At 38.2% G+C, this 27,963-nt stretch overlaps 1 protein-coding gene across 1 annotated transcript in view; it reads left to right on the forward strand.

Moving 5' to 3' along the window:
* LOC124612916 (tryptophan 5-hydroxylase 1) overlaps window positions 1–27,963 on the forward strand; it is a 270,706-nt gene that overhangs the window by 210,835 nt on the left and 31,908 nt on the right. The window contains exons 7-8 of the mRNA XM_047141405.1: window positions 309–407; window positions 10,282–10,328. Of these exons, the coding sequence (XP_046997361.1) occupies window positions 309–407; window positions 10,282–10,328 (146 nt within the window). The remainder of the gene's footprint in view (window positions 1–308; window positions 408–10,281; window positions 10,329–27,963) is intronic.

The following is a 27,963-nucleotide window of genomic DNA, read 5'->3' on the forward strand; positions in this document are numbered from 1 at the left end:
TAAAATTCTTTTTGGTTTGTGAACTCCTCCAACCAAAGCTTTCAGTTTGATAAGCCATAAATTGTCACTTTATAAATTAGGGTCATACAGCATCAGTTTAATCAAATGTCTTCATTATTCTTACTAACAGAAAAAAGCCTGCTCACACACAGTCATAAAAATATCATTATATTCAAGGCATAATTTTTTTTAACATATTAACTTTTGTATTTTTGAAATTGTTTGTGACCTGTCATGTCAATTTCTTTTTAATAAGTATATTTATATATCTGTAACGTTTGTAGAAAATTAATAGCGTTTTGTTTCAGGGGTACTGTTTTCCGGGAGCTGCATAAACTCTATGTTGTCCACGCATGTAAGGAATACTTGGAAAACTGGCCTCAACTTGTGAAGTATTGTGGATATCGGTATGTAATAATGCTCAGACACTAAATTTCAAAAATGTATTAGAAATCATTCTGTACCAAACAACATTTAGTTTTTATTCAACAACTACAGTAAATCTGTAGCATTTGTTTAACAAGAAATAAATCACACACTAGTTAGATTAGATCTTAGATACAACTCAGAAGACATTCACAATTCACTCAGTGGCACTGCATTATCCTTGCATCAATGTTATTTCATCAGTGGAAAATATTTATAGATTAATATAAATAAAATATTGTGTGTAGTGTTGTCATCCACTGGCAAAAAATATAATTATTTTGACACTGTGAATAGTGCAACAGTCGTGGATGATTCTTGTACAAGATTCACATCTATATTAAGTACAAGTTCCTCATACAGGAAGAATAAGGTTACATATGTAAAAATATTTAACTTTGAGCACCTTTGTATTCATGAAAGTCTAACTAGCACAGATAGTGCTACCTTGTAAAATGTGGTTGTGTAGTTTGTGTCCTCAAGAAGTTAGTCTGATGATGACTTATGATGGAAAATACCATTCACTGTTAATCATGAAAGAGATGGTTTTGTTGTCTGGACTAGTATACTACAAAAAGTACTTTACAAGTAACTGGCAATACTGCAAGATTTCTGAGCAGGTAAATGTTAAATGATAATTATAGGATACCCTATTTTTGTTTTATGGAAGGTTACACAGTTGAACACCATGAGCATTATAACTTAAGATACGCAATATACCGGTAGTGAAGATCCAGATTATATTTTCTGTAAGGGTGACTGGATAAGCAGAATTATTTCTCAGATATTATGGTCAAGTGGAACTGATTCAAAGATGTGAAGAGGCAAATCATTAAACAAATGATAAGTTCAAAATGTCCAGACCATTAAAAGAGCATCATTAGCAAAAAACATCTCTCTTTAATCAAAGAGAAAATCTTTGATTGACACTACAATAATTTCCAGTAAGTTCCCATCTAACCTAAAGCAAGACACTTACATTCCCAAAAAGTTAAAAGAAACATTAATGTTATACCTCACTAGTAACCCACCCCGGCTTCCCACATGTGGCACTAAGTATTTACAACCAGATGACTTGTTTGCTGTAGTGGAAATTTTGCATACCAGGCACTGTGTTGAGTCATGATTAAAAATCAGAGGATGATGTTAGCTAATTGAATCATCACTTTCATATAACTTAAATGATGTAAGCAGCTCACGCCAACTGTTAGCATACTGCAGTGCCTAAAGGTATGAGCAGACTGCCCAACAGCAACCCAGTAACAAGCTATTTGTGCATCAAAGATATTGCGCCACCATGGCCACTCATTTGTTAGTGGTGCAGTCACACCAATCCACTGTAAGTATCAAATCTCTACAGTAGTTGCTGAGAGTACGCTTCACATACAGACAGAAAAAATTTTGCAGCATACTTTAATTCCTCATAGTTCAGCCAATTTGCACCAAATATTTGTAAATTATATAAACAAACTTTCCTTGTGAGTCAATATATCCATTAATGAAAATGTTATAAAAATCCCTAAAGTAGTTCCCGAGATTAGCCCTCATTTTTAGGCAGAAAAAGGAGGTAGGTAACTTTAATTTACAACTTGTTCAGATGGAGAATGTATCTATATTTGTACAGGTTCTGACAATAATTTTGTTTGGCTCAGTGTTCTCATGCAAGTCTTTTGACTGGACATCACATGAGTGACATATTTCTCCCTAGCCAGTAATCCTCCTGGAAAAAATGTGACCTACAGTTTAAGGTTAATCTGAAATACATTTTGTTTCTGATAAATCTCCACATCATTGAAAAGTGACAGTCAAATTAAGAAAACAGAGATAAAAAACTGTAGTCTGGCTGGATTTGAACCCATGATCTTTTAACTGCTAGTCCCATGCCTTAGCACATTTTTTTTAGCTCTATCTATCTGTATCTTCAACATTTTTTGTCATCAGTTCTGTGTGTAAGTTGCATGACACCTCTCAAATTCCCATGGGGAAGACTTCAGTCAGTGTTTTCTTTCTTTCTTTCTTTTCTTTTTTTCCCTGTTACAGAGGGTTGCCAGTCCCCTGACTATTCTGAGCTACCATGCCAGTTAGCACTACACCACCATAATGGACTTTGATTCCACTTTTAGAAAGTGAGACACACAGCTTAGCATGGAATCTGAACCATGTTCTGCTTCTGGTGAATGTCCACTTCATTGAGACTGTATGTGAGGTTAAAATACAGTGAAAACTCAGTGTGACAACACTTGTTCATATTGTGCATTGCACTTTTCTTCAAATGGTGTCCTCCAGTTTTTGATAATTCCACATGAATATTTCCAGGACCAAGTGATCAACCATTCTTCACTTGAGCTAATGCACTGTTCACTTCCTCTATCATAATGGTCACATTTAAAACAGTTTCTTCAGTCTTATCTTCTTTCTCTTTTGAGTACTGGGTTCTGTCTTCAATTAAAAGATCTGTATGATCCTTTTTGTATTCCCTTAAAGGAATTAAGTTGTCTACTTATTTGTTTACTGCTGTTTTCTTCATAGCAGTAACTGTCCTCCACACTTCTGAGTTTGTGATCCACCTATAAACTCTCAATTTGAATGCATTTTGTTCCCACACCTCGCCCTTCTTTGATTTAATTCTGCTTCTTAACCCTTGATTCATTGTCTGGTAATTATGACTATCTTGATGTGGTTTAGTAGACTACCATTTTTGTATAAATTCTTCTTTTCCCAAATCATCATCTTAGGTTCTTCTGACATACATAGAAGATCTTGCTTGTCAGGACTCTCACTCTAAGTCCCCAGTACATCCAGAGCAATTTTCATAATTTCTTGTTCATTATTCTCATATTCCCTTATCAACATTGTCATCTTCTAGCATAATTTTTAGTTCATACTCTAATCTCTGTTGAAATAATTCCTTTATGTTGAATTGATTCAGGAGAAAGAGCTTGTACTGTGTGGGCTCCAGATTCTCTTCACTGGCTTGGACAGTGTAAAAGATAATGCATGTTTTCCATTTCCAAGAAGGGGAATACAGAATGCTACAGAGGCATTAGAGTGAACTGCCAAATGAGCCACATATTTGCCAAAATTACATATGAGAAAATAAAGGAGAATGTTGGCCACCATACTGGGGAAACCCGCGTGGGTTCAGACAGAACAAGTCCTGTTTTTAAATAGTAGAACATATCCTGTACAGCCCCCCATGAACCATGGACCTTGCCGTTGGTGGGGAGGCTTGCGTGCCTCAGCGATACAGATGGCCGTACCGTAGGTGCAGCCACAACGGAGGGGTATCTGTTGAGAGGCCAGACAAACATGTGGTTCCTGAAGAGGGGCAGCAGCCTTTTCAGTAGTTGCAGGGGCAACAGTCTGGATGACTGACTGACCTGGCCTTGTAACATTAACCAAAACGGCCTTGCTGTGCTGGTACTGCAAACGGCTGAAAGCAAGGGGAAACTACAGCCGTAATTTCTCCCGAGGACATGCAGCTTTACTGTATGATTAAATGATGATGGCGTCCTCCTGGGTAAAATATTCCGGAGGTAAAATAGTCCCCCATTCGGATCTCCGGGCGAGGACTACTCAAGAGGACGTCGTTATCAGGAGAAAGAAAACTGGCATTCTACGGATCGGAGCGTGGAATGTCAGATCCCTTAATCGGGCAGATAGGTTAGAAAATTTAAAAAGGAAAATGGATAGGTTAAATTTAGATATAGTGGGAATTAGTGAAGTTCGGTGGCACGAGGAACAAGACTTTTGGTCAGGTGATTACAGGGTTACAAATACAAAATCAAATAGGGGTAATGCAGGAGTAGGTTTAATAATGAATAAAAAAATAGGAGTGCGGGTTAGCTACTACAAACAACATAGTGAACGCATTATTGTGGCCAAGATAGACACAAAGCCCATGCCTACTACAGTAGTACAAGTTTATATGCCAACTAGCTCTGCAGATGATGAAGAAATAGATGAAATGTATGACGAGATAGAAGAAATTATTCAGGTAGTGAAGGGAGACGAAAATTTAATAGTCATGGGTGACTGGAATTCGTCAGTAGGAAAAGGGGGAGAAGGAAACATAGTAGGTGAATATGGATTGGGGGGAAGAAATGAAAGAGGAAGCCGCCTTGTAGAATTTTGCACAGAGCATAACTTAATCATAGCTAACACTTGGTTCAAGAATCATGAAAGAAGGTTGTATATCTGAAAGAATCCTGGAGATACTAAAAGCTATCAGATAGATTACATAATGGTAAGACAGAGATTTAGGAACCAGGTTTTAAATTGTAAGACATTTCCAGGGGCAGATGTGGATTCTGACCACAATCTATTGGTTATGAACTGCAGATTGAAACTGAAGAAACTGCAAAAAGGTGGGAATTTAAGGAGATGGGACCTGGATAAACTGAAAGAACCAGAGGTTGTACAGAGTTTCAGGGAGAGCATAAGGGAACAATTGACAGGAATGGGGGAAAGAAATACAGTAGAAGAAGAATGGGTAGCTCTGAGGGATGAAGTAGTGAAGGCAGCAGAGGATCAAGTAGGTAAAAAGACGAGGGCTAATAGAAATCCTTGGGCAACAGAAGAAATATTGAATTTAATTGATGAGAGGAGAAAATATAAAAATGCAATAAATGAAGCAGGCAAAAAGGAATACAAACGTCTCAAAAATGAGATCGACAGGAAGTGCAAAATGGCTAAGCAGGGATGGCTAGAGGACAAATGTGAGGATGTAGAGGCTTGTCTCACTAGGGGTAAGATAGATACTGCCTACAGTAAAATTAAAGAGACCTTTGGAGAGAAGAGAACCACTTGTATGAATATCAAGAGCTCAGATGGCAACCCAGTTCTAAGCAAAGAAGGGAAGGCAGAAAGGTGGAAGGAGTATATAGAGGGTTTATACAAGGGCGATGTACTTGAGTACAATAATATGGAAATGGAAGAGGATGTAGATGAGGATGAAATGGGAGATAAGATACTGCATGAAGAGTTTGACAGAGCACTGAAAGACCTGAGTCGAAACAAGGCCCCGGGAGTAGACAACATTCCATTAGAACTACTGATGGCCTTGGGAGAGCCAGTCATGACAAAACTCTACCATCTGGTGAGCAAGATGTATGAGACAGGCGAAATACCCACAGACTTCAAGAAGAATATAATAATTCCAATCCCAAAGAAAGCAGGTGTTGACAGATGTGAAGCCCGCATCTCGTGGTCGTGCGGTAGCGTTCTCGCTTCCCACGCCCGGGTTCCCGGGTTCGATTCCCGGCGGGGTCAGGGATTTTCTCTGCCTCGTGATGGCTGGGTGTTGTGTGCTGTCCTTAGGTTAGTTAGGTTTAAGTAGTTCTAAGTTCTAGGGGACTGATGACCATAGATGTTAAGTCCCATAGTGCTCAGAGCCATTTGAACCATTTTTGAACAGATGTGAAAATTACAGAACTATCAGTTTAATAAGTCACAGCTGCAAAATACTAATGCGAATTCTTTACAGACGAATGGAAAAACTGGTAGAAGCGGACCTCGAGGAAGATCAGTTTGGATTCCGTAGAAATGTTGGAACACGTGAGGCAATACTAACCTTACGACTTATCTTAGAAGATAAATTAAGGAAAGGCAAACCTACGTTTCTAGCATTTGTAGACTTAGAGAAAGCTTTTGACAACGTTAACTGGAATACTCTCTTTCAAATTCTGAAGGTGGCAGGGGTAAAATACAGGGAGCGAAAGGCTATTTACAATTTGTACAGAAACCAGATGGCAGTTATAAGAGTCGAGGGGCATGAAAGGGAAGCAGTGGTTGGGAAAGGAGTGGGACAGGGTTGTAGCCTCTCCCCGATATTCAATCTGTATATTGAGCAAGCAGTAAAGGAAACAAAAGAAAAATTCGGAGTAGGTATTAAAATTCATGGAGAAGAAGTAAAAACTTTGAGGTTCGCCGATGACATTGTAATTCTGTCAGAGACAGCAAAGGACTTGGAAGAGCAGTTGAACGGAATGGACAGTGTCTTGAGAGGAGGATATAAGATGAACATCAACAAAAGCAAAACGAGGATAATGGAATGTAGTCAAATTAAATCGGGTGATGCTGAGGGGATTAGATTAGGAAATGAGACACTTAAAGTAGTAAAGGAGTTTTGCTATTTAGGGAGTAAAATAACTGATGATGGTCGAAGTAGAGAGGATATAAAATGTAGACTGGCAATGGCAAGGAAATCGTTTCTGAAGAAGAGAAATTTGTTAACATCGAGTATAGATTTAAGTGTCAGGAAGTCGTTTCTGAAAGTATTTGTATGGAGTGTAGCCTTGTATGGAAGTGAAACATGGACGATAAACAGTTTGGACAAGAAGAGAATAGAAGCTTTCGAAATGTGGTGCTACAGAAGAATGCTGAAGATAAGGTGGGTAGATCACGTAACTAATGAGGAGGTATTGAATAGGATTAGGGAGAACAGAAGTTTGTGGCACAACTTGACTAGAAGAAGGGATCGGTTGGTAGGACATGTTTTGAGGCATCAAGGGATCACAAATTTAGCATTGGAGGGCAGCGTGGAGGGGAAAAAATCGTAGAGGGAGACCAAGAGATCAATGCACTAAGCAGATTCAGAAGGATGTAGGTTGCAGTAGGTACTGGGAGATGAAGAAGCTTGCACAGGATAGAGTAGCATGGAGAGCTGCATCAAACCAGTCTCAGGACTGAAGACCACAACAACAACAACAGCAATCCTGTACAGATAACCTCTTTATTCTACAACAGTAAATGGAGAAATTTATAGCGGTAGGAGTGGAGTTACACACTGCCTTTGTAGATTTAGCAAAAGCTCACGACACAGACCCTATACAAAACTCTAGGAAGCTTTGAAAGATACAGATATGAAAGACTGTCCTTTACAGATTATTACTGAAATGTACAGAGATAATATGCTACAGATTGAAAGAAGGTCAAAATTATAAGAACCTATTAATGCCACAAAAGGTCTGAGATACGTTGCAGTATATCAACTATCTTATACATGGTGGTGGCTCTCTGAAGATGGAAGAGCAGCTGTGGAGGAATGGGAACCATTGTTAATAATGTATAGGTGTTTAGTTAAGTTTTACTGATGATCAAATCATTATAGCACAAAATGAATGTGACCTTGAGTTTATGATATGATGTTTGTATCACGAATAGGACAAATGTGGACTACTGATGAGCCTAACAGAAACCAAATATTTGATAGAGAATAGTGACACTGCATTTGAAATTTACATCAATGATGAAGCAGTTATAAAACAGGTAGAAAAATTTAAATATGTAGGGGCATATATTGACAAAAATGTATTGGGCAATATAGAAGTAAAACACAGAACACAACAAAGCAGAAAAGTAATAAAGTATATGAATTCTTTTTGGTAGAACAAGAACATTTCCAATGGCAATTAGAAAAGAGTGAGTATGCCAATGGTTGAATCTGTCCTGTGCTGTGGATCAGAAATATATGTTTTAAATGCTGACCCCAAAGGAAGAGTAATACCTTTGGAAACTGATTATTTGTGAAGGAGCAGAATTGAGGAAAAAACTAATGCTGAAGTAAGGGGTGAAATGAGGGAAACTGAGGCAGCCATGTGTAGAACTGAAGGAAAATCATTAGTGGTATAGGCGTTTGTTGAGAATGCCAGATCATCAGTGACCAAAGAAGATTTTTGAATGGAAACCACCTGACAGACATAAATGCATCAGACCACGACAGTCTTGGAAAGGCCACATCAACAAAATAAAGGAGTTTTATGTAAGTCTGTGGGTTTTCTTGGCCATTGTCACTAAAGTTAAAATCTTCTGGGTTGTTAGGCCATATCATATTTCCTTCTGAAGTAATTGACATTTCAACCCCTCTACTGGAGTCTTCTTCAGGATGTTTCAGTGTCCACTACTGCTAGAACACTGTCAGAGACCAGAGTCATTTTCTCTTATAAAAAGGAGTTTTCCTGTATTTGTGCTGGAGAAGTGGAAATATTGGTTAAAATTCTTGTGGCTACCATTGGTGAGCCATTATCTTAGGCTAATATTACCAAGCTGGTGCATAAAAAGGGGTATTACTGGCTAAACTCTTGTGGATACTATTGGTGACCCATCATCATTGGATAGAAAGGCACTATTCCACACTTGCACTGGAAAAGGGTTATTGGTTGAAATTCCTCCTGCTGCTATTGGTCATCCATCATCATTTGCTACATGTAAAATGGACAGAACAAGAGAGGGGGAATGTTTACCCAAAATATCATTGTCGGCAGAGGTGACTTGCAGCGCATTGTTTGTATTGCTCACAAACCACGGCTGCATGTTCGATTCCTTGATGGCAGGGAGCCACAATGCTGGAAGCCTATAGCCGTCCTGTCTATTGAAATTACATGCATTCTTGGACATTTAAACTGCTTCTCGGACCTTTCTTCTATAAATGTAGGTTTCCTTAGACAGCACATGTACATTATTAAAATCAATGTCAGAGCCACAGTTCTCACAATGTTCTGCTACTGACAATTTTAGTAAAATAAAGGAGCATTGTCATGTACTAGAGGAGGATGCCCTGAACAGAGGGGATGGCTGAAGTAATAGGAAGGTGTATGATAATAATAATAATAATAATAATAATAATAACCACAATCCCACCAGCATTTGATCCTGCAATGTTTCAGATTTCAGCCACATGCTAGACCAATAGGCCTGACATGGATTCTGCTCAAGCTTCACTGCTGTCTAGTGTTGTGGTAGCCAAACTGCTAGACAGCCATTTTCACAGTGGTGGCAGACTTCATTCCATCATAGTTCAGACAAGTTTCAAAAAATATTTATAAATTATAAACCATAATCTTCCTCAAGGATCAGTCTATCTATTAGTCAAAACCAAATTGTAGTAAGTCTTTTCTGAAGGTGTCGAGAGTGTAGCATTGTACAAAAGTGAAGTGCATACAATAAGCAGTTCAGAAAAGAGGAGAGTAGAACTTTTGAAATACAATGCTGTAGAAGAATGAGAAAGATTAGATGGCTAGATTGCATAATGTATGATACTATTACTTGACTAAAAGAAAATATCAATTCTTAGAACACATTCTGAGGCAGCAAAGAATTGTCAATTTGATATTTGAGAGAAGTGTGTGTGGGTGGGGGGTTAAAAATTGAGGGAGGAAACCAAAGATGAATTCAGTAAGCAGTGCAAATGGATGGAGGTTTCAGTAGTTATTCAGAGATGAAGAGGCTTGCACAGGATAGAGTAGCCTGGAAACCTGCATCAACCAGTCTCTGGACTTAGTACCACAATAACAACAGCAACAACAACAAATTATATTTCATATTGCATTACAGTGTAGTTATCAAAATGTAATTTATTAAGATGGCTGATTGTTAATTGTGGTTAGATACACAGTTTAGTATTTCTTCTGCATCCAAGCCATTGAATGCAAAGTAATCTACAAACAAGTTTCCATGGATTTTGCAGTATGTGGTATGAAATAAATATTTAAGTCTCAACAATCTCTCTAACTCTTCAGTTAGCTCTGCTTAGTTCTCTAATTGACTGATTAAATTTAAAATATATTCAATTGCTGATCTGTACTATCAGTACTATTAATCTGTGTTTTTCTAGATTCCTAATTGACACAGTACATTCAATGAGTTGTAAGGCACAGTATTTATTGCTCAGTGTGACATGATACTTAATTCTTATTTTTTCAGGCTCCATGATTTCCTCAGCCTATCTACTTGTGTGTGAAATTTTTTTAGATTATATCAAATTAGAATGTAGCAAAGATTGTAAACATAAAACAATTAACAAATTATCAATTATTTCTATTGAATATATAAATTAAGGCAATACTCTTTTTTCAGGGAGGACAATATACCACAGCTGGAAGATGTCAATATCTTTCTCAAAAGTAAGTAAAACTCACTTAGATTTCAGTCTTGACAGTTGATTGTAGCAAAAATAATTTATATTGTTAAAACATTTTTGTAAATACAAGGGATTTTTTTCAGTCATATATATCTAGCATATATCATAAATAGCATAACAGCCCTTCTTTCCCAGTCATTTAAGTTTTCAAAGTGCAAACTTTATATTTTTATTTCATTTTAGAATTTTTTAAAATCCCATGTACATAATAGGCAGTCAATGTTTGATATAATCTCCCTGTCTCCCATTTACACAAAAATGGAGTCACATACAGAGTGTTTAAAAAAGTGTCCTATTTTTTACAGGCAAGAGTACTGGTTAAAAAAGTCCTGTAGACATACCTAATTCTTGAGATATGGATCACTCTGTCCTATGATATCCATCTGTCATTTGACACTGCAGCATGTGTTACATCTACTTATTACCCAATCTTAAATGTTCTGCAGTGCTCTTTCTCAAAAAATCATCAACTCATTCAACACATCTATCTGACTATGGATTTAGTGACACGCATGGTAGACATGCTCCTACAAAGAGGGCATGTCATTCATGGGTGTGGAATACATCACTGCCTTCAATTGATCAAATGAATGAAGGAGGCCCTGCTATCAGATCTCAACCATTCCATCCCTTTTTAAATGACTGTTGCATGGAAGTGGTTGCTTTGTTGGTGTTGGTGTTGGTGTTGGTGGTGGTGGTGGTGGTGGTGGTGATAGTACATCTACATCTACATCGATACTCTGCAAGCCACCGTACAATGCGTAGCGGAGGGTACCCTGTACCGCTACTTGTCATTTCCTTTCCTGCTCCACTCAAAACTAGAGCGAGAGAAAAACGACTGTCTTTATGCCTCCATATGAGCCCTAATTTCTTGTACCTTATCTTCGTGGTTCTCATGTGCAATGTATTTTGGCAGCAGTAGAATTGTTCATCAGTTAGGGTCAAATGCTGGTTCTCTAAATTTTCTCAATAGTGTTTCTCAAAAAGCATGCTGCCTTCCCTCCAGGGATTTCCATTTGAGTTCCCAAAGCAACTCCATAACACTTATGTATTGTTCGAACCTACCGGTAACAAATCTAGCAGCCTGCCTCTGAACTGCTTCTATGTCTTCTTTCAATTCGACCTGGTATGGATCCCAAACATTCCAGCAGTACTCAAAAACAGGTTGCACCAGCATCCTATATGTGGTTTCTTTCACAGGGGAAACCACTCTTTCCTAAAATTCTCCCAATAAACTGAAGTCAACCATTCACCTTCCCTACCACAGCTCTCTCATGCTCGTTCCACCTCATTTCGCTTTGTAACGTTATGCCCAGATATTGAAATGACTTGACCGAGTCAGGCAGGACACTAGTAATACTGTATCTGAACATTGCAGGTTTGATCTTCCTACTCATTTGCATTAACTTACATTTTTCCACATTTAAGGCTATCTGCCACTCTTCACACCAACTGAAAATTTTGCCTAAGCTGTCTTGTATCTTCCTACAGTCACTCAACTTCGACACCTTACCAAACACCACTGCATCATCAGCAAACAGCAGCAGATTGCTGCCCACCCTGTCAACCAAATCATTTATGTATATGGAAAACAACAGTTGTCTTATCACACTTCCCTCGGACACTCTTGATGATATCCTTGTCCTATTGAACATCCACTGTCGAGAACAACATGTTGGGTTCTATAATTTAAGAAGTCTTCGAGACACTCACATATCTGTGAACTTATTCCATATGCTTGTACCTTGTTAACAGCCTGTAATGGTGCACCATGTCAAATGCTTTCCAGAAATATAGATATATTGAATCTGCTTGCTGCTCTCCATCCATAGTCCTCAGTATATCATGTGAGAAAAGAGTAAGCTGAGTTTTGCATGAGCAATGGTTTCTAAAACTATGTTGATTCATGTACATAAGCTTCTCGGTCTCAAAAGAGGTTATTGTATTCAAACTGAGAATATGTTCAAGTACTCTGCAGCAAATGGAAGTTAGGGATATTGGTCTGTAATTTTGCAGATCCATTCTTTTATCTTTCTTATATGCTGGAGTCACCTGTGCTTTCTTCCAGTCACTTGGGACTTTGTGCTGGGCGAGAGATTCTCAATAAATGCAAGCTAGGTAAGAGGCCAATGCCGTAGAGTACTCCAAACTGGGATTCCATTTGGACCTGGTTATTTATTTGTTTTCAAATCCTTCAGATGTTTCCCTACACTAGGTATGATCATTACTATGTTGTCCCTACAGGAGTCTGTCCAATAGTCAAATGAGTCAAATGCTGGTATGTTTGTATGATTCTCCTGTGTGAATGATTTCTTGAACATGAAATCTAAAACTTCAGCTTTTGTTTTGCTACCTTCAACTGCCACACCAGATTGATCAACATGGGACTGAATGGAAGCCTTAGACCTGTTTAGTTATTTTACATAAGATCAGAATTTTCTTAGGTTCTCTGCCAGATCTTTTGCTAAGATGTGACAGTGGTAGTAGTTGTATGCTTCACACACAGATCTTTTCACACATGCATGAATCTCTAATAACCTTTGCTTGTCATCATTTATGCAGTCCCATTTGAACAGAGAGTGCAACAGCCTCTGCTTCCTCGCATCTGTCAAATTTCGTTATTAAACCATGGTGGGTCTTTTCCATCCTTTATCCGCTTACTAGGCATATAACTCTCCAGACCATAGTTTACAAACTGCTTAAACTTTGCCCATGCTTCCTGTATGTCCATCTTACTGAAACTAAGTGATGCCAATTCACTGTCTAAGTGAGACATTAATAACTGCTTATCTACTCTACCTAGAAGAAACACTCTCCTAGCCTTCTTGACTGATTTATTAAGTTACATTATCATAGTTGCTGTAACGACATCATGATTACGAATCCTTGTGCCTATATTAATGTTTTCAATAAGGTCTGACCTATTTGTAGCTACAAGGTCTAAGACATTTCCACTGCATGTGGGCTGCCAAGTTAGTTGCTCAAGACAATTTTCAGAAAACATGTTCAAAAGTATTTTGCAATGACTGTCTGTCTGTACCCCCTGCAATGAATCCACAGACATCCCAATCTATACCCGACAGGTTAAAGTCACCTGTAACCAGTATTGCATGATCTAGTTATTCACATGCTGTTGACCATAGACTTTCTTGAATGACTCTAGAACTGTCTCAGTAGAATCAGGTGACCAGTAAAAACATACAATTAACTTGGTTTCACATACACCTGTTATACATGACCAGATGACTTCACTATCACACTCAACTTCGATCTCAATAGAGCGAATATATTTGCCAATTGTGATAAATACTCCCCCCTCCTTTGGCCTCTAATCTGTCTTTCCAATATATATTCCATGACTCATTTAATATCTTGGAGCTTTCCACTTCAGGTTTCAGCCAGCTCTTGGTCCCAATAATAATATGAGTGCGAGAACTTTCCTGGAGGGCAGTAAACTCAAGAACTTTACTACGAATACTTTGACAGTTTGCTGATAAAATTGTGACATTGAATTGTCTTTATTCTGAATGCTGTTTGACTTCCCTTGCTGCATATTGATTGGCAGATGTTCATCAGTGTACGTCAAGCTACTGCCTGGCCTAAAAGACCCTCATGTGCACTCCACAAGTTCTCTACTACCCGAGTAGCTGCTTCTTTTGTGTAGTGCACCCCTGACCTATCAATAGGAGTCTTACAAATCCCCGCACTATGATGCAGGTCTAGAAATTTGCAGCCAAGACCATCACATAGTCGACGAAGCCTCTGGTTGAGACCTTCCACTTGGCTCCAAACCAAAGGACCCCGATCAATTCTGGGAATGATGCTGCAAATTGTGAGCTCTGCTTGCATCCTGCATGTGAGGCCAGCAGTCTTCACCACCTCTGCCAGCTGCTTGTACGAACTGAGGATCATCTCAAAATCCATACTATATGTGCTGTTGGTGCCAAAGTGAGCCACAACATGCAGATGACTGCACCCTGCTCACTTGATAGACACAGACAAGGCTACCTCCACATCTCAAATGAGGCCTCCTGGCAGACGTACTGATTGCACACTGGCTTTCTTTCCAGCCCTGAACGCTATCTGCCTAAGGGGCTCCATAAAGCATCTAATGTTGGAGTTCCCAATAACTAGTAAACTCCTCCCCCCCATGTGGCTGCTCAGACCCTGCTGAAGGAGCAGCCACCTGTCCACTCACAGGGTGAATGGGCAAGGCAAAGCGAGCAGCTTCCACATTGGCCTGCTTCCTCAAGCAATACGAACATGTTACCACCTGTCACTCACCTAGATATGAGGGCAGATCAACCACGTCGGGTGCATTAGGAGGTGCCTTGGAAGCAGAGCCCTTGGGCAAAACAAGTGACACCTGAGGTGTCCCATATGATGTGCCAAATTCTCCGCCACTGCTACACCCCGAGGCAGCAGCCTGAAAGTGAAATAGATGCATTAGCAGTTTTATTCATCTGTGGTGCATGTTTACAAAGATATTGGACAAATTGATAAGACATTTACATACTTACAGGTCTAGTTTCTCAGGGATAGGACTGATATTCAACAGTGGCCTCATAGTAGAAACCAGTCTTGCGTTTGTGTAAAACAATTTAGAGAAACCTTGGGAAAACTCTTATTGTATTACTGTACCAGACATGGGAAAATGGATGATGCCCCTTTGTGTAAAAACCATATCTGTTGTCTTTCACCAAATTAACATTCTCTAACAGCAAGGGCAAATTATTGAACATGAATTGGCGATAAACAGCACCTGATAATATTTCTGATAAAATGTATGTCACTACAAGTCTGTCATCCACAGTTCCTGCTCATACATTGATGCTAGAGCAAACCTGATGCATCGCTTCCAGGATGGCTTGAATATTTTCATCTTCCCACATGTGGTTATTGTAATTTATTATTCCACTCTGTGAGAATCCCATGTCATGTATAAACAAAGTGGAAACTGTGAACTACAGATCTTCGGTGCTCTTTCTTAAAATCAATTAGCTGAAATGTAATTTTGAATTGTGGTGTGAGAGATTACACATGTTCTAAGTGATACAGATAAAGTAACTGACCACAAAGAGTTGACAATGAAAGAGCATAATTTGTTCCCTTCAGCAGCAGCATTTCTCAGGATCAACTTCTACTTGTCGCAACTCTTGCTCCTCTATATCATGCATGCAAACAGTGTGAGATCCGCCACAATCCTCATCCTTTTAGTGAATAATCCAAACTCTGAAACTCGCTGGAACAATGTGTTAAGCTTCTTTTTTTCTCATATGTAATGTAGCATTGACAATGTTGTTCAGAATAATTAGCCCATGCATTTTGATTAACTGCATTGAAATCATTAATTTTTTCCTCATGCTAAAACAACTTCAAAATGGCTGACATAGGAGATAACTGTAAACTCTACATCTTTTAATAGCAGCACATTCAAAAGAGATAAGTACAGAGATAAATGCAGCCAATAATAAATCAGTAGTGGCTGTCAACAGAAACACATCCTACACCACTGAATACTGCCCCTTCTTGACACAAACAAAATACCACACTAAGTATCTCAAGAATTATTTGTTTCTGGATATATGCAGTACACTTTTTTCTAGTTTTAACCAGTACTATCCCCTGTAGGAAATTTCTAAACTTCTATTTAAATGCCAATATTTAATTTTAGTAATCTTCCACCATTCTGCTCTTGTATCACTGCTTCAGTACTTGCACCTCGAGAAGAAATTATAGTTTCAGATTCATTAATACAGAACAGTAATAAACTGTGTGTAACAATAAAAGCTTGTGTTAGCTAACACTGAATGCAAAAAAAAACTAATTATGTGCAACATGGAAAAATAAGTGAACAGGACAACCTAAACCCCACCATGGAGGGCAAACAACTTGAAAGAGTACAGTGTGCAAAGTTCCTGGGTATGCACATTGATGAGAAGATTAATTGGAAGGACCATGTTGTGAGCTTAGCACTAAAACTAAATTCAGCATGTTTTGTGCTTAGAAAAATTTCAAGAGTTTGTAGTAATGACTGTACCAGATTAGTATATTTTGGCTATTTTCAGTCCATTGCATCCTATGGGGTAGTATTCTGGGGAAAAACAAATTGTCGTCTAAATGAGATTTTCAAATTACAAAAACGTGCTATTCGGATAATGACCCACAGCCCACCTCAAACACATTGTAGGCCCCTTTTTAAAGCATTGAAAATTTTAACAATTCCGTCATTATACATTCTGAAATGTCTGTTGGTGATCAAAAGAAATCAGGACAAAATGAAAACCAATACAGACATCCATAATTACGATACACAGCAATGTAAAGATATCCACATACAAGCTGTAACAAGGACCTGAAGCTAGAAACATGTATGTAATCAAGGCATCAAACTTTTTAATGCACTACCAAAACATATCAAAGAGCTGGAAAACGAGAATAAATTTAAAACTGTTATAAAGAACCACATGCTTGTTAAATGTTATTACAGCATAAGTGAATATCTCTGCGCAACTGTATAACAATATATGTTTAAGTTAATGTGACAAATGAAATTACATCAGTGCATAAGAAATTATGTTATAAAAACACTTATTAGTTGTATATTGTATTAAACATAAGATAGATTAATATGAATTCAGCACAGATACAAATTTTGTAAAGATATTATATAGTTGTTAAAATGTACCCTCACAAATCCTATATCACAAATGTGATCATTGGGATGATAATAAATAAATAAAATAAATAAAAAAAGTGATCCAGTTATGAGCTACCTGAAAGAAATAGTGAAAAGAAAGTCAAGAAATAGACACACATTGTTACTGAACCATAATTTATAAGGATTTTATAAAGCACATATACACAAAGTACTGATTCAACAATTGCTAAACAGAGTATTATCCCTCTTCTTCCTAAAACAACTCCCACAATAAATGCTTTGGCTTTTGAAACAGCTTTCATTCTTTTTCTCGTTCTAGTATACACATTCAGAGACATGGATACATTGGCACCAGAACTCACATTTTTGTAGCTACAGTGAAGGTGACTGTATCCCAAGGACTGCATAGGCCAACAGATGGCAGAGGGGAAGAAAGGACTGTGGCATCTGAGAGAATGGAGGAATTCTGGAGTAGAAAGGTACAGGGAAAGATTTCAGGTGGGGGACACAGGTAGTTCTCAGTGACATTTACATGACCAGGATTTATTATGATAACAAACACAAAAGAAAAAGATGTGCATTACAGGGGTCATCCACAGGGCAATGTCTCCTTGGGTGCAGCATTAAGACAAGTGTTTCATACGAATGAACTGGTATGTTGACAAACTACTGTCATATTTTATTGTGCCCTGTCAGAGATACATACATCCACTGTAGTGGCATCACACATCATACTGGTTGTAACTTCATGATAAAGCAAAATTCATTCACAAAGTCCAGCCATTCACCTTCATTCATATTCTGTAACTTTGTCACTTTGTGCATTAAGACATACATGGCACATCCAACTTCTAATTTAAGCTTCAGGTCATTTCAATGCTTCTTTCTTGAGTATGCAAATTTCACACAAAACAGTGTACTTTATTTACCTGATTATAAAATAATTCTGAATATAAGACAACCCTCTCTTTTCAACAGACTTCTTGAAAAATTTTATTTTCAATACTCAAACTAATCAAAATTACTAACTGTGTCACTGATAGATGGTATCTGTCTGAAAAAGTAAACATTATACCTATTTTAAATTAAGGCCAATTATTAGTTGTCGACATTTTGATAATAGAAGGAGAAGTAAAGTAAGCAAAAACAAATGGTTTCCATTAAATTAATCTTCACTTCCATTTTTCTTACTATCTAAGCCATTCATTTGTGATGTCACTATTTTTAATCATCATCACTGGTATCATCATCTTTATTTTTAAGTACACAGCCAGCAGAATGATAGTTCCACCTAACCAATGAAATGTGTGAAAAGAGGCAATATATTTCTATATAAGAACAGCAGTGAAATTTATAATCTTAGTTCTCACAAGTATTTGGCTGTTTCTTCTGAATGTGTCATAATTGTCAAGGTAGTCATTAGGATGAGACCTAGTAGCACAACTTCAATTGCTGTGAGCAAAACAGACATCAGTAACATTTATAGTCTTGGTTGTCACAAATATTTGGCTGTCTCTTTTGAACATGTTGCAATTTCTGAGATTGTGGTTAGATTGGAACCTAAGAACACTGCTGTATTATTAAATACATATTGAGTTTGCTTATATATTGATGTAAGAATGTGACAATATTCCTTAATCTCTTGCTTCCCAATAAGTTGTCTGTCCACTGCTCTCTCATTGGCTGCACAAAACCACCAGCTGACACACCTTCTTTCATTCCCATCATACCTCGCAGCAAGTGTTGACAATATTGCTGCTTAGGAAATGTCAGTTAAAAGTTAAAAGTTAAAAAGGCATTCACTGTACACACTGATCCTAATAACCAACAATACAAACAGTTGTTACAGTTGTCTCACATAACTAGATTTCTACTCTCCTTAAAGAGCAGACAGAAAAAATCTACTGAAAGAGCTGAAAGGTGTTTAGCTCTTCACATATTTTTTTCCAATGGTCTGTGAATGTTAAGGAAGATAAACACCCAAGAATATTTTATGTTATTGGTAACTTAAGGGTTGTTCTCCAGAAAAAGGATGCAGCAGCACAAAAATAGGAGAAAAAGAAACAACCTCAGAATGAATGAGCTCAACAAAACAATCTGAAAACTGTTAGGTACAAGCCATACAAATAAAATACATATATTCCTTCTGATAATGTCTCAGCAATTTCTATTCATTAGAATACATATTCTAAAATATTTCTAATGCTTGTAGGTACTGTATCACTCTACTAGTTGCAAACTGTTGTAAGGATACAGATATAACTAATCCCTTTTTTCTTTCATTAAATAAATATTAATGAAAATTACAATCAGTTTGATTGAAATAAACTTTACATCTTAGAATATATACATTGCAACACACAAATGATAATGATTACAAAACTGTATGCAAAGCTCCCACAAGTATGGCCAGAATCAAAAAGAATGTGGATATGATCCAGAGGGATTTGCCTCACAAAAGTTTGCATATCCACCACATTAAATTCTACTGCATTGGAAATGCTTGTTAAACAATAAATGAAATATGATCCTTTTGCAAATTGTCAATGTCTTTCATGAATGGGTTCCTAAAACGAAAGAGTGAAGTGTACAATGATTAGTATGTCTTACAGTAATGCACTCTCCTAATGAATAAGTCACCATCACACTAAATAAAAATATTTTAACACTTCTTTACGTTAGGTCTTTCCATTGGTTAGAAATATTGTGAATAATTTAGTCATTACAGATCTGGTATGAAATATCACCATGGTTCCTGCAAATAAAAATGGATGTAGATTAATGTTAGTAATGTTAGAGATAAACAAATATCTTCTTGATATACTGTTGTTATTTTATTGTCACATTCTTCAATCCAATGACTAATTTGATGCAGGTCTCTGTGCTAGTCTATGCTGTGCAAGCCTCTCCATCTCTGAATAATCACTGCAACTTACATCCATTTCAACATCCATAGTGTATTCATGCCTGGGTCTGCCTCTACAATTTTTACCCTCTAAATTTCCTTTCATTACTAATCAGACTATTCCTTGATGCCTCAGGATGCCTTGATGCCCTTCTTTTAGTCAAGTTGCACCATAAATTTCTTTCCTTCCCATTTCGATTCAGTACTTTTTCATTAATTATTTGATCTACCCATCTAATCATGAACATTCTTCTATGGCACCACACTCTAAAATCTTCTCTACTCTTCTCTTATTTTCTGACTTGGTGATCACCTGTACTTCACTTCTGTATGAGGCTACACTGCACACAAATACCTTCAGAAAATACATGCTAACACTTCTATTTGTTTGGATGTAAACAGATTCCTCTTGTTCGGAAATACTTTTCTCATTATTGCCAAACTCTATCTTATATTCTATCCACTTTGGTCATCATCAGTTATTTTGCTGTCTAAATATCTAAAGTCATCTACTACTTTTAGTGTAAAAATCTGATTCCCTCAGCTTCAACTGATTTAGTTAAACTTTATTTCAATACCCTTCTTTTACTTTTGTTGAGCTTATAATTTGTTTTCAAGGCACTATTCATTCCATTTAATTGTTCTTCCAAAGTCCTTAGTCACAGCTGAGAGAATTCTACACTCATGCTCATAAATTAAGGATAATTGCAGAATGTGGTGCCACACAATGTGGCACTACACAAAACTGGCACTACTAGCATAGGCACATAGGGAACAAACATTACACAGATCTGTAAGTCCACAGTATTGGCGATAAGTTGAGAAAACCATCCCGAAACAAAAGTGCTACTAAATGCCACTGTTTCCTGCGCATGTACCCCGACATCGATATGGGATATGATCACCATGTACACGTACACAGGCCGCACAGTGGGTTGGCATACTCTGGATCAGGTGGTCGAGCAGCTGCTGGGGTATAGCCTCCCATTCTTGCATCAGTGCCTGTTGGAGCTCCTCAAGTGTCCTAGGAGTTTGAAGACGTGCAGTGATACATCGACCGAGAGAATCCCAGACGTGCTCAATGGGGTTTAGGTCTGGAGAACAGGCAGGCCACTCCATTCGCCTTACATCGAGGTACTCCTCCACGATGGCAGCTCAGTGGGGCCGTGTGTTGTCATCCATCAGGAGGAAGGTGGGACCCACTGCACCCCTGAAAAGGCGAATATACTGGTGCAAAATGATGTCCCGATACACCTGACCTGTTACAGTTCCTCTGTCAAAGACATGCAGGAGTGTATGTGCACCAATCATAATCCCACCCCACACCATCAAACCATGATGTCCGTACAGGTCCCTTTCAAGGGCATTAAGAGGTTGGTATCTGGTTCCTGGTTCATGCCAGATGAAAACCCAGCGAGAATCACTCTTCAAACTGTACCTGGACTCGTCTGTGAACATAACCTGGGACCACTGTTCCAATGACCATGTACTGTGTTCTTGACACCAAGCTTTACAGGCTCTCCTGTGACCAGGGGTCAGTGGAATGCACCTTGCAGGTCTCCGGGCAAATAAACCATGTCCGTTCAGTCGTCTGCAGACTGTGTGTTTGGAGACAACTGTTCCAGAGGCTGCAGTAAGGTTCCAAGCAAGGCTACCTGCAGTACTCCCTGGCCGTCTGCGGGCACTGATGGTGAGATATCGGTCTTCTTGCAGTGTTGTACACTGTGGACATCCCCTACTGTAGCACCTGGACACATTTTCTGTCTGCTGTAATTGTTGCCATAATCTTGAGATCACACTTGTGGCGCACGAAGGGCCCGTGCTACGACCTGCTGTGTTTGACCAGCCTCCAGTCACCCTTGTATTCTACCTTTCATAACGTCATCAATATGTGTTCTTTGAGCCATTTTCAACACACAGTTACCATTAGCACGTCTGAAAGTGTCTGCACACTTATTTGCTGCAGCGTACTCTGATATGCACCAACACACCTCTACGTATGTGGACTGCTGCCAGCGTCACCATGCGATGACCGCAGGTCAGATGCACTGCATGGTCATACCCCAGGGTGATTTAAACCCACAAACCGCCCACCAGAGCATTATTTCACCATGTATCAGCATTATCCTTAATTTATGAGTATGAGTGTATGTCATATGCAAACTTCAATGGCTATATTTCATCTCCCTGAACTTTAATGTCCTTTCCAAATACCTCCTTGTTTTCCTTTATTGCTTGATCAGTTGAATAACATTGAGGATATGTTACAACCCTGTCTCACTCCCTTCTCAACTACTGCTTCCCTTTCACGTCCTCCAACTCTTGTAATAGTAATCTGGTTTCTGTATAAGTTGTAAATAACCCTTAGCTCCCTGTATTTTATACCTGCTACCTTCAAAATTTCAGAGTGCAGTTCAGTTATCATTGTCAAAAGCTTTCTCTAAATCTACAAACACTATAAATGTATATTTACAAAGCAAACATTGTCAGACATAGGTGATATAACAATAAAAAACAAGCATACTATGCCTACTTTCATAATGTCATATGGTAACATTTTTTTGCAGTAACTCAAAGTTTTGAGAGTCCAAAAACGTGTAATAAGATGTAAATTCAGTACAGCAACGTGATTATTGTAAATAAGTGTTGTAGAAGACATTTCTATTTGATGATGCATAGCTACAATAGCCTAAGAATTATCATATGCACCTTAGTGTATTGAACATTTACATGTTTTGTACATCTTTGCTATTACTTTGTAAATGAAAATGAAAATATATTTCAGATTTTTTGACTTATTTCACATCCATAAGGACCATTTCACTTGAGATCTGTGGAAAGTACGTTAACATACTTGTTTTTCTTTGTAAATATTTATTTTGTACACTAGTTTTTTAACATGTTCTACTCCCTGGATGGTCTCTTCATTATGAGTCCATTGTGACAAAAAGTAAACTTTATCTAAATACTACCTTTCTTCAACCTCTCTCCTAAAGTAAGACATAGGGTCACTATTGCCTTGCATGTTCCTGTGTATCTCAGGAGCCCATCTGATCTTCCCTGATTCCAGTTCCTTTAACTTTTTCCATTTATGTGTAAAATATTCCATGCCAATATGTTGCAACAATGGCTCATTAAATTGGTGGTTTAGTAGTATTCACACCTGTCAGCAGTTGCCTTCTTTGGGACTGGAATTATTACATTTGTCTTGAAGTATGAGGGTACAATGAGGTGACAAAAGTCATGGGTTGATGATATGCACCTATACCAATAGCTGTAGTATCATGCACACAAAGCATAGAAAGGCAGTGCATTGTTGGACCTGTAATTTGTACTCAGGTGATTCATGTCAAAAGGTTTCTAATGTGATTATATAGCAGCAGAAGACCAACACAAGTGACTCTGCCAGAAGCACATCACCTGCAGTGCCTCTCCTGGGCTCGTGATCATGTTTGTTGGGCCCTGGACAACTGGAAAACAGTGGCTGGTCGGGTGAGTCCCGATTTCAGTTGGTAAGAGCTGATGATAGACTCTGAGTGTGGTGAAGACCTCACGGAGCCATGGACCCAAGCTGTCAATAAGACCCTGTATGAGCTGGTGGTGGCTCCATATTGGTGTCAGCTGTGCTTACATGGAATGGATTGAGTCCTCTGGTCCAACTGAACCCATCATTGACTGGAAATGGTTATGTTCAGCTACTTGGAGACCATTTGCAGCCATTCATGGATATCATGCTCCCAAAAAGTGACCGAATTTTTATGGATCACACTGCACTTTATCACTGGGTCACAACTGTTCACAATTGCTTTCAAGAACATTCTGGGCAATATGAGTGAATGATTCAGCCACCAGATTGCCCAACATGAATTCCACTGAACATTTATGGGATGTAACTGAGAGGTCAGTTTGTGTACAAAATCCTGCACTGGCAACACTTTTGCAGTTAAGGACAGCTACAGAGGCAGCATGGCTTAATATTTCTGTAGGGTACTCCCAATGCCACCTTGAGGCACTGTGCTATACTGGGCAAAAGGAGGTCCAACATGATATTAGGTGGTATCCCATGACTTCTGTATTTTGCACACCAAGTGGCATAGTTTTGTCATGGCTGGCTCTCTCAAGGACATCAAAAATTCGGAGGAAATGTCATTTGCTCCAGGAACCTTTTTTTGACTTAGGTCCTACAGTGCTCTATCAAATACTTCTCACAGTATCTCACTGTCCATCTCATTTTTACTTACATCCTTTTATATTTCTATACTATTGTTCTTCCCTTGTATAGACACTCTGTAAGTCTATACATTCCTCCCACCTTTCAGGTTTCCCTTCTTTGTTTAGTACTGGCCTGCCATCTGAGCTCTTTATACTCATACAACCGCTTCTCTTTTCACCAAAGGTCTCTCGTTTTCCTATAAGGGACATTTATCTTTCCCCTAATCATCCACGTCTCTACAGAATTGTATTTATCCTTTGCCATTCTAGCTTCACCATTTTGCATTTTCTGACAATCTTATTTTTTAGACCTCTGTACTCCCTTTTGCCTATTGCATTTACATTTTTATGTATTCACGTTTTGTCAATTAAATCCAGTATCTCCTATGTTATCCAAGGATTTCTGTGAAGCCTGGTCTTTTTACATCTGCTACATGACCTCTGCTGCCTACACTATTTCATCTCTTCAAGTTGCCTATTTGTCATCTAGTGTATTTCTTTTCCCTGTTTTAGTTCAACACTGCCTAACACTCCCTCTGAAGCTCTCAACAACCTCTATTTCTTTCACTTATCCAGGTCCCATCTTCTTGAATTCTACCTTTTTGCAGTTTGTTCAGCTTATATCTTCAGTTGATAACCAGTAAATTATGGTCTGAGGCTACAACTGCTGGAAGTAACTTACTGTTTAACATTTTCTTTTGAAATCCTGTGTTATCATTATATAATGTTTGAAACATTCCAGTGTCCTCAGCTACCTTCCTTCCTTCATGGCCCTTAAACAAAATATTAGTATTATTAAATTATGCTCTGTGTAAAATTGTACCTGGCAGCTTTCTGTTTCATTACCTTCCTCCAGTCCATGTTCCCTGACTATTTTTCTCTATCTTCTTTCCCTACTATCAAATTCCAGTAAATGATCAAAATTACATTTCCTTCTCTGTTTCCCATCTGTATAATTTCCTTTCTCTTAGCACATTCTTGCAATCTCTTGTTCATGTGTGGAGATAGCTGGCATATAAACTTGCACTACTGTGGTAGCTGTTGGTTTTGTGTCTATTGACTACGATAATGCAGTCACTATGCTGTTCATAACAGCTTGCTCATATTCCTATTTTCTTATTCATTATTGGACCTATTCCTGCATTACCCCAGTTTAATTTTGTGTTAATAACCTGTATTGACCTGACCAGAAGTCCTATTTTTCCTGCCATTGCACTTCACTAATCCCATTATGCATAATTTCAACGTATCCATTTTTCTTTTTAAATTTGTAACATATCTTTCTGACTGAAGGATCTAACATTCCTCATATAATGCCAGTTTTGTTTTTCCTGGTAATGGCATCCTCCTGAGTAGTCCATACCCAGCCATCTGAATGGGGGACTATTTCATCTCAAGAATATTTTACCCAAGAGAATACCATCATCATTTAGGCATAAAAAAGATCTGCATGCCCTCGGGAATAAAATAACTACTGTAGTCTCTCAATATATTACTGCTTCATATATTTCAATAGCTCATCCATTTCATGTAACTTAAACCACAACACTTCAATATTTCATGGTTTAATGTGCAATTCACATGGAAATTACGTGGTGTGGACATCAGGTGATGGTGAAGCAGTGATGTGACATGAACAGGAGATGAGCAAAGCACATGGTTGTGATGCTGCCAGGAGATACGGAACAGTCATGTTACAAATAAATAATGTCATCTTCATCAAAGCATAATAGCAAAGCACTGGATCTTTTCCAACTCATAAATGTTCAGCTGAAAAGAAGATATTGCATGTATTCATCATAGCTGGAAAAAAGTGGAAGAAATATGGTGTTACTGATGTAGTGGAAGAACTGAACATATATTCCTATCATTTCCAGAACATTTACAAAGTGTCTTAGAAAGAACTCACTGTTTCTGCCTTCTGTAGCACCTGCCCAACAGTTTCAGTAGACACAGATAGTTTATTTGTGAAAGTGGACACAAATGAATATGGATGCCACATCAATAGATGAGCATTTCAGAACAATAGTTTTGGATGAACTTTGAAACAAGAACATGTTGGTTTGCCATGATAATTTCCATTACTGGGTGAAATGTAAGGTTCCTCACTGTTCTGTGACAGATGAGGCCTTGCCTGTTTGCACAAATATAATAAAATCATTCTCAAGGAATTAGCTGAGAGGTTTGAGAAATGAGCACAGAATATTCAGGATTTTCAAGGAGATGAAAACAAGGAGAATTAAAATAAGGAGAATATGTATTTGGTATATTAACGTCAAAATTCAGAACTATAAGTGTGTCATGGTATTGCAGTTCTTCCAAAGTTGATGTTATGATTCAAGCTACTTGGGTGCTGCTCAATGTTATCCCAGATTATGACAGGATATTCTTAACTCCTCAATGCACCAATACCACAATAAGGAATCAAACAAGCAATGAATTACAGCCACAACAAAACTCCATAATACATTAAAGAATATCTCTGCAAATACTCCATAAATGCTCCCCTGTTCCATTTCAAGATGGATACTGCATTCACAGTCACAGGTAGAAGCACCATCAGCTGTGATACATAAATTTTTATTTGCAACAATGTTTCAAGAGGAGTGTTTACATACTTCTCTTATGACTAGTGCTGAAACAAACTGTTTCTGATAATAACTGTTTTTCTCACACAAATCAGTTTTATCCATTTAGCTAGGTCTGAATCTTATGAACTCACTCAGATCATAGTTTTTATTTAGTGCAGTTTCATCGTCCATCAAATCATGAGGTGTAGCAGTTGACCCATAAATAAAAACAGCAGCTAGACACTTTTAAAATCTCTACCACATCTCTCTTCAGAGTGCCACTCATGAATATGAATGGATCTGGTACGGACAATGAAGGGACATGAAACTACCTCTGCACCTTCTTCAGTTCAGTTAATTGACTTATTGTCTCATATTTCAACCTATCTATAATGGATTGCAGCAGATACCCAAGGCCTATTTGATGTGTGGTATGTGGAATGAATGTGCAGGCCATAGAAGCAGTGGCACTCACTATTCTTTGAAGAATGCTCATCTCTGCATGAGCCTGCAAATTGTACTGCAGAAGTATAGACTGTCGAGTTGCCAGACAGGGACTTTACCTTAATCTTTAAAACTTTCTTGATGTAGCAGCTGCTGTCTGACTTCATTTCAGTATTTAAGAGTATCTAGCTACCATGCTGCTAATGTAGGGTGCCACATTACACCAACATTTAACCAATGAGGTTAACAACATGTTGAAGTGGAACTCATCTGGAAAATAGTACTTTCACCCCTATGCATGGTGTTCCCATGCATGTTGTAGTCTGAGGCACTTGTGGTATCTGGGGAGGGAAGCTAATTCAATGGCAAAAATACTAGCTTTGCACTCCTATGCAGGTGGCATCACAGCATCAGTGTGGACATGTTTACATCTACTGTGATGCTCCAGCACAATGAGAAAAGCTACATAGTTGTTATACAGAGATGACAGTCAGCTCATGGTGTAGTCACTGAATAAGAGCGTCTCCTATCAACATATTTCACACACACTTCACTGTTAGTGTAGGATAACTTGTAAAATAGACAGATGAGTCATCTGTTTTCAGGAGATCAAGCATTCTGTGATATACAAACTCTTTCACAGGTTTGATGTCAACTAAATATACTGGCATTGTTTTCACATTTACATTTCATCTGACATCTCTTCACTGTCTGAGTTTGGTGTAACACTGACCATTCCAGTCAGCCAAGAGAGAGGGCTGTTAGGGCTGCATGTATATGTTCCACAATCTCGACCATTATTATTGCTGGTGCACTGTACCACAAA

This window comes from Schistocerca americana, chromosome 4, assembly GCF_021461395.2.
Source record: "Schistocerca americana isolate TAMUIC-IGC-003095 chromosome 4, iqSchAmer2.1, whole genome shotgun sequence".
Lineage (NCBI taxonomy): Eukaryota > Metazoa > Arthropoda > Insecta > Orthoptera > Acrididae > Schistocerca > Schistocerca americana.